The 8,251-nt window shown below is 58.3% G+C and overlaps 2 protein-coding genes across 2 annotated transcripts; both read left to right on the top strand.

The window, feature by feature from the left end:
* Window positions 1-1,460: 1,460 nt before the first annotated feature.
* Window positions 1,461-2,573, top strand: RNF224 (ring finger protein 224). The gene is made up of 2 exons (XM_048966463.1): window positions 1,461-1,490; window positions 2,066-2,573. Exon 2 carries the CDS (start codon window positions 2,067-2,069, stop codon window positions 2,571-2,573), a length of 507 nt encoding a protein of 168 aa, XP_048822420.1. The 5' UTR covers window positions 1,461-1,490; window position 2,066.
* Window positions 2,574-4,985: 2,412 nt separating this feature from the next.
* Window positions 4,986-6,971, top strand: LRRC26 (leucine rich repeat containing 26). Its single transcript, XM_048966462.1, is given in 4 exon segments — window positions 4,986-5,043; window positions 5,133-5,238; window positions 5,240-5,847; window positions 6,562-6,971. Coding segments are annotated over 4 exon segments (1,032 nt in total). The 3' UTR covers window positions 6,822-6,971.
* Window positions 6,972-8,251: the final 1,280 nt, after the last annotated feature.

Below are 8,251 nucleotides of genomic sequence, written 5' to 3'. Positions count from 1 at the left end.
CTTTTCCCACCCACTGGCTGCTGCTAATTGCCCCGCGCCCAGGTTTGGGTGTCTCCGCAGGGCACGCAGAGCTGAGCTGGTTTCAGGCAGCGTGTCCCTCAGTGTACCCATGCCACCCAGGGGTCTCCCTGCCCCATCCCAGCCCTGACCACAGGTCCCATGTGTCCCAGTCTGCAGGAATCACAGCAGGGCTGAGGCTGGAGGCAGCTCAGTGTCCACCTGGTCCTATCCCTGCTCCAGCACAGGGTGACCAGGACCGCGTGGCTTCAGAGACCCCACAGCCCCTTTGTGCAGGCACTTATTGATGGGATCCCCCTAAGCCTGCTCTCCTTGCCAGCTTTGGGACATGCAGGACATCCCCAGGCTGCCGGGTGCCCAGCCATCCCCGAGCAGATGGTTATTGAATGGAGCACCCAGTGCCCATCGGTATGCCCAGCGCTGCCCTGGCTGCCAGCATGGGGACGCTACCCCCAACGCGGTCCCGGCAGTGGGATCCCACCCGGTCTGTGCTGCCGAGGACACGTCAGGATACAGCTGCTTCGACCCCAAAGCTGCGGTGCTGTTCTGCTCCCGAGCACGGGGGTCTCGGTCTCCAGCTCACTCCCCCCTCACCCCCTCCGGCTCTTCCAGTTCTGGCTTCGTGGGAACAGATTGGGAACCCGCTCCTGCCTGCATTGCTGCCTGCTGCCCTCTCCTGCCCGCAGGCAGAAGTGCTGAGGGCTCCTGGCAGTGCTCTTACGGGATCCTGGATTTGTCTTTCCAAGTCCTCTGCTCTCCCTGCACGGCTGTGACGCTGCTACTCGCCCCAGGCTGCCACTACCCCCGGGCCAGGCACCAGCACGGACCTGACAGGGGCTCCCGAGGGTCCAGGCTCTGCCCCGCAAGTCTGGCAATGAGCATTGTTTCCAGAAGAGCACTGTGCAGGGACTCTGTCTCCCTGTATTTCCCTGCACGTGGAACCCACGTGCCAGGCAGAAGCTGTGGTGTCTCTGTAGCAGCCCAAGCTCCCCAAGCCCAGCCCTTGTTGTCCTCACCTTTTGGTGGCATCTGTCCCATGCATGTCCCAGAGCATCCACAGGGCGATGGGACTTCTGCTGGCCGACATCTGCCCAGAGGTGCCTGGATGAAGATGGAGAAGACTTTGCTGCTGCCCAGGTACAGCCTGTGTCCTCCAGTGTTTCAGCCTGGTCTCACAGGGACAGTTTCTCCTGCCAAGGAGGCAGAACAGGTGGCTAACGAATGCTCCCAGGAGCAGAGAGAGGGCTTCGATTTCAGAGGGCTTTGTTATCTGGGTGCTCGTAATCCAATCTCCCAGGCTTGGCTTCCAGCAGCAGATCTGATACTCATCTGCCCCTGAAAGGCGAGCCCCTTCACATTACGCAGCTGGGCAGTCGCCAGACCCAATGCTGCTCCCAGGACTGACACAGCCCCCCAGGGTGGTGCAGCCCCTCTGCCGCCTCCCCTGAGGACTTGAGGAGGAGAGCATTCAGGTAGGGATGGGGGACAGGAATGGGGGAAGAAGGGGTACCCACGTGGACCAAAATGCCTTTTGGAGAGGAAGTGGGGTCCTGGTGGTCTCTGGGAGAGGGTTGCAAATGTGTTGAGATGATGCTGAACCCACCCCAGTTCCCCCCCACCAACCTGCATGTTCCCTGCTGCTGGCATCCACAGCACAGTGCTCCAGGGCTGGCATGGAGCAGGGCTGTGGCATGGCCTGGCCCTCTGTGCACAGCTCCCAACTCCTCCCCACCCCATGGTGCCCACTGACCCATAGCCCCATGAAGGCAACTGGGATCTGGCCACCCCCAAATCTTTTGAGAGGAAAGGGGCATTCAGCACAGCTCATGGTGGGGACACAGGGTGACACATGGATAGCACAGCCCCATGGATGAGGGCACCCCAGAGCCCACCATAGGGCAGGGTCCCCAGTAGCCCCAGGAACCCACAGCCACTCCAGCTGCATGGAGCTGCTTCCTGCACTTCGGCTACAAGCTGATGTCCTTTCCCCAGCTTTAGCACTGACACATTTTCTTCCCTCCTCCCTCCCACCCTCCTCCCCCCCCAGCATGTCCCAGGCTGGTAGCAGCCCCTGTGCAGAGGACGAGGGGCCACGTGCCGAGGCACACACGCGCACCCCAAGCCGGGGCAGCCAGAAGCTTGAGTGCATCATCTGCTACTCCTCATATGACCTGTGTGGCCGGCTGCCTCGCCGGCTCTACTGCGGCCATACCTTCTGCCAGACCTGCCTCAAGCGCCTGGACGCCGTCGCCAACGAGCAGCGCTGGATCCCCTGCCCACAGTGCCGCCAAAATACACCCACACCGCGCGGCGGTGTCACCATGCTCGACCTCGACCTGGCCACTTTTCTCCTCATCAAGGCTGACAAGGAGCATCCCCGGGTGGCCGCCCGCTCCCTGCAGGATGTGGCCACCAAGGACTTGTGCAAGGAGCCGCCGGTCACGCAGCAGCCGCTGGGGCTGTGCCAGGATGCAGTGCCCCGGGCACCGTTCCCGAACCGTGGCTGCTGCCGGCCGTGCATCTGCTGTGGGGTGACGGCAGCTTTTGAGATCTGAATGTGGGGACATGAGGACAGCAGGGTTTGCTGGACTGAAGCATTCTGTGCCTCCAAGCTGAGCTCTTGGGGTGCTTCCTGGGTCACATTTTGGGAATCTCCACACCACACCCCAGAGTCATTGTGGGTAGCAGTGGTGGGGTTGTTCTGGTAGTCTAGGAAGGGCTCCAGCTTGTCCATGGGCTTTTTCCCATTCTGCTGGGATTTGGGCTGCAGCAGGGGGCATGAGAATGCTCCCATCCTTCGCCCTGCCGACTGACCCCTCCGGCAGCTCCAAACCTGCTCCAGCCATCACAGATGCTCCCAGGACCTAACAGCACAGCTTCTCCATGAATGCAGCTCTGCAGTGGGGACACCTTCAACAGGACAGGTGGCATGGGAGCCTGGCACAGCACACTGACTCAGGGATGCTTCAGGGAGTGTGCCACAGCCTGGAGGTCCCACATCCATTAAACATCTCCTAAGCTGCACATGTTGCATTTGTTGTTCATCCTCATGCTAACTTGGGGCAAGTCTTGCACCCAGAGCAGGAAGCAGGGACCTGCTTTGCCCAATTGCTTTTCTTTGCTTGCTTTGTTTGTCATTTGCGTGAGAAATATGGGGCACTGGGGCAGCTGGACAGTGAAAATTGAGGATGACATTGTCACTGGGGCTCTTTGGATTGATTTTGCCTCCAACTGCTGTGCTCTAGCACAATGTGGGCTTAGCAGATGCCAAATGTGGAGGTCTGGGGTGCACCAGGGTGATGTTAATGCAGCTCCTGGGGAGGGCTGGGTGGACTCTGAGTCCATTTCCATGTGGCTGATGAGTTCTTGCAGCATCCCATTGCTGGGCACCACGGTGCCACCTCAGTTCTGCCCTGCACCAGGTGCCAGGACTGCAGCTGCAAGATCCCAGTGCCCTCACTTGGCACGGCACCCACGGTGTGTGCAGCACATTCACAGTTCTGCCACTTGGTGTCACCTATCATAGAAGAGTCGGAGCCCCGAGCTGTGTATAGCAGAGTCCAGGCACCTGCATCTCCATCGCTTCATTTTGGGAATGGTTTTGGCCTGTTGTCTGGGCACCCCATTTCAATCCCCTTGTGCAGTGCCTTCAGGACCACTGCCAACCAGCACAGCCCTAGTGCTACTGCTGTAGAACAGGGATGCTCAGAGCCACACCTGGTGCTGGCCATGGGGCTGGGCTTAGGAGCCCAAAATCTCCAAAGGAGGCATTGCTGTGGTGTGCAGCCCTAGGTGAGGATGGAGACTTGCAGATGCTGTGCTCCCTGTCCAGAGAAGGGATGAGTGAAAGGGACCCAAAGGGCCATACTGCTGTTGGTGTTGGGAACAGGGTGCCCAGCAGAGGACTTACAGGGATAGTGAGAGGATGGTGGTGACACTGCTGGGGTGCCAGGCCCACTGGTGGAGATGCATCTTGCCACTTGTCACTGAGGTGTGCTGCAGAGTGGCAGTGAATGAGAGCTCTGAGATGCTTCACATCTTCAATGGGCTCCCTGAGCTTTTGCTGGAAATGACCTTGTAATCTTTTTCTTGATCATTTTTGCACCTTGGTGCATTGGGCAATGAACCTCTAAGTGCACTGGGTCCCTGAAAACTCAAATCCGCATCCATCCCAGGGTGCTGCACATTAGTGGGTGCTGCAGGGCACTGTGGAGCGTGGCTGTGCCCTACCAGGGCTGGGCTGGGCTGGGTAGGAAGATTCCTCTGAATTATTTCCAGATGGGGATTAATGCAGCATACTGAGTTTGCTGCAGGGTAGATAAACAAATCAAAGCTCCTCTAGAGGCTATTAATAAACCGGTCTGCCTGCTGCTCCTGCCCCGGATCTGAGAACATCCCAGATCTGGCTGGGGGTGCAGGTTCTGCAGGGGTGGCAGGAAGTCTCCTGGGTCCCAAATGGCAAAGGAGCCATGAGGACACCTCCAATCCATTGCTGAGATGGGTGGTATGAGGTCCCCTGGTTCCCAAGGGCTTCTCAGGGAACTGAGGCATGGGGAGCTAGAACCTCCCTCCTTCAGCACCCGCTGTGGGGCTTTGAAACCAGAGTACATGTAAACAGGGTGGGGGCAGACTTTGAGCCCGCCGGTGCTGGCACTGCCATGCCAAGGCCAGGATGAACATGTTCCAAGTGGCAGCAGCCTGGCACAGCCACCTTCCTTGTGTCAAGTGGAGGTCACATCCCAGCTCCCCTCACCCTGCCCCGGCTGCCGGTCCCCAGCCAAGGGAAACAGATCCCAGCCAAGGGCTGCCCACAGGGGACACCTGGCAGGACCTCTGCTGATAGATGCTTTGTCCCATCCTTGCTGGGTACTTCGCCCTGGGTCCTCTGTGCATCCTGTGAGCAGGACACAGGCCAGAAGATCATTTTTTCCCCCTCCCCAGCCTGCAGTGCACACAAGCAGTTAAATATGGACAGCACAGATCTGGCTGCTTACCTGGCTGGAGCAGTGCCTGGCAAGGGGAGGGGTGAGGGCACGGCCGCACCTTGCCAGGGCAAGCATCACTGCAAAAATATTTGCTAAGAAAAGTGCGGCTCCACCCCGAGCACAACACAGCATGCAGTGGGGAATGCGTGCAGCTACCGGGAGCCAGGCACATCCAGCTGCTCACTGCACCCAAGGGTGCCAGTCAGGGACGCGGGGCTAGGCAAGGCCATCAGGCATCCCGCCATGGGGGCAACGCCGATGCCAGGGAATGGGGAGCCCCCACTGCGTGGGTGGGCAGCCACGGGTGGATGGAGGGGTCCCAGCGTCCTGCTGGTCCTACTGCTCCTCCTGTGCCCACTGCCTGCTCCAGCGTGTCCCCACACCTGCCACTGCCAGGCAGGGGACGTGGACTGCCACCAGCGTGACCTGCACGAGGTGCCGCGGCTCCTGCCCACCAATGCCAGCACCCTCTGGCTCGACTACAACCTCATCGCCGTGCTCAGGGCCCATGCTTTCCCCTCCCTGCCGGTGCTGCTGCGGCTCAGCCTGACCCATAACCGCTTGGAGAAGATCCACAGGCAGGCGCTGCTGGGACTCGGGACGCTGCAGGAGCTGGACCTCAGTGACAACTACCTGTCTGTGCTGAGCCCCGAGACCTTCCTGCCCCTCACCAGCCTGTCTATCCTCAATTTAGGCTACAACAGGCTGGAGCAGCTGGAGGCAGGTGTGCTACCTGCCCTGCCTCAGCTCCAAGTGATCTTCCTGAATGGGAACCCCTGGATGTGCTCCTGCAGCATCCTGCCCCTCTGGCGCTGGCTGGAACACAACAGGGAGAAAGTGCCAGGTGAGTGCCCAAGGGAATGTGTCCCCACACCCCCACCTGCTCCACCTTCTCTGGGCTCCCCCATCAGCTGCCAGGCTTTGGGTGCAGGGGCTGGGGTTCCTGCAAGGTTCCCAAAAGCCAGCCCCATTTGGGTGGATTTGTCCTCAGATCTGGTTCCTCGTGGCCGCTCCTTGGTCACCAGCAGGGACTGCCCAGAGTGGTGGGGTCGGCACCCTGTACTGTCCCACTGTCTCCCTGCCACAGGGAGGGCAAGGATGGGCAATGTGCACCTGTGGGGTGGGCATCACACTTGACTTGATCAAGGCCCGATGCCTTCAGCCTCTTCTCTATGGGGAAGACCCTATGAGTGTGGGTCTGATCCGCTGATGAGGTCTTTCCTTCCACTCCTTCCCATCCATTTCCACTGGTGGGGCTTTCTGTGCCATTTCCAGACTGCCTGCTCACTGCTGCCCCCAGGGAGCCATTCCCCACTCTGCCTGACCCATCCTGCCCCAGTCTGTTCCCACCTCCCCATCCATCCCACTCCCCAGGGTATAGGACATGGATGAGTGTGGGACCTTCCCCGCTTCCTTTCTTTGAGCCCTACTCTGTGCCACTTTGACCAGCCTGGCCCTGCAGTCCATCCTCCTGCCCTGGTCCCCTGTGTCCCACACAGCCCTACTGTCCCACCTGTCTTGTCCCCTCATGTGCCCACCACCACCACTTCTCTTCCAGAGAGGAGTTCTCTCCGGTGCATGTTCCCAAAGTCACTGAACACATACCCGATCATGGCCTTTGGGAATGATTCCTTCCAGCAGTGTCAGAAGATCCCGCTGTCAGCCCAGAACTACGCTGCCTTTCTGCTCATCGGTCCCTTCTCCTTCCTGGCCAGCATCTTCTGCTGTACCTTGATAGGCTCCATTGTGGTTATTTACCAGCATCTACGCAAGGAACCCCAAAGCTGGAGGAGAACCCTCAGCACTGGGTGTCACTGAGTCAGGGCCACCAAGGGCAGAGGGGACCTTTTGCTGATCCTTTTCCTCTGGCTCACCCCCTCTTGCCTCATTCCATGCATTTGAGTGTGTCCCATTTACCTCCTTGTGTCTTTCAGTGCTCTCATCACCCTCCACCCTGCATTCAGTGACTCTCAGCAATCCTTCACACATCCCTCCTGTCCCATGGTTTGGTTTTTGGTGCATCCACATGCCATCTGTTTGGCTTTATGTGTGCCCCAGATATCTGTGGGTCTACCAGTGCACTTGAGGACCTTTTGGGGCAACCCAGAACCTCCATCCATGTGGCAGATGGAAGTAGAATCGTAGAATCATGGAACCATTTGAGTTAGAAGGGTTCTTTAAGAGCATTTGGTCCAAATCCCCTGCAATGAACAGGGACAGCTATAGCTCCATCAGGTGCTCCGAGCCCCATCCAGCCTGACCCTGAATGTCTGTAGGAATGGGGCATCCACCACCTTTGGTGGTGCTTCTTTTTGTAAAAAAAACCCTTTTTCTTATATGCAAAAGTACAACTGGGGTGAAGGGGGTAACTCTCACAGAGGAGAAACAGTCCCTGTGCACTGCAAGGCAATGGGAGCCACAATGAGATGCCTGTGAACATCAACCTTTCTCCACTAGCTCCAATGGCATAGAAATGATTTCCTGCCTGCGCAAGAGCTGTAGGACAAGCCAGGGATGTGGCCAATGCATCCTTTGGCAAGCTTTTGGCAGAAGTTAAATAAATCATACAGAGAATAAACTAAATGTAACCTCAGCTGTGGCCTGCTCTCATTTTTATTGGCAAGACACAGACCAGCCCTGTGTGCATATGTGGCTCTCTGGGCAGGTCTGGGCTTCCCATGAGGAGCTAGGACCTTGTCTGACATCCCCCACAGCCACCTGGCTGCCTGCTCCTCCCAGGCGCACAGCCATCCTCCCTGGGGACTCAAACCATTGTGGCCACTGGCTGGGAACATGGGGACAAACGTCAAGCCATGAAGAAAAAAGGGAGGCAAAGCTGGAAGGGAATGATGTCATGGATGATGTCACAAGCTTATTGGGGGTTGTATGGCATAGCAAAGAAAAACACTAGGAGGCAAAGGGTGCGTGGGGTTGCTGCTGGGCCCTTCTCTCCACTTGTCTCCATGTTGGGCATGAGCATAAGGTCCTGCAGTGGCTGGTGAGATGGCTGCTGTCACCAGCCCAAGGGGGGAAAGAAAAATATGTCCCAGCAGCCTCAACCCAGATTACATCAGGATGGAGGTGGGCAAAGCCAGCTTGCATGGTGCTGGTGTTTGGCTTCAGCCTGGGTCTGTCCACACAATCTCCATCCATCCTGCCATCCTAGAATAGGAATGCCTCACTCCTCCCCACCCTCCCTGCAGCTCCTGGCCCTCTCCCTGCTCCATCCCTCCCTGTCCCCCCACCTT

Source organism: Lagopus muta, chromosome 19 (genome assembly GCF_023343835.1).
Source record: "Lagopus muta isolate bLagMut1 chromosome 19, bLagMut1 primary, whole genome shotgun sequence".
NCBI classification, from domain to species: Eukaryota; Metazoa; Chordata; class Aves; order Galliformes; family Phasianidae; genus Lagopus; species Lagopus muta.
Note: the sequence above shows the minus strand (reverse complement) of the source record. Positions and strands in the feature narration are given on the sequence as shown.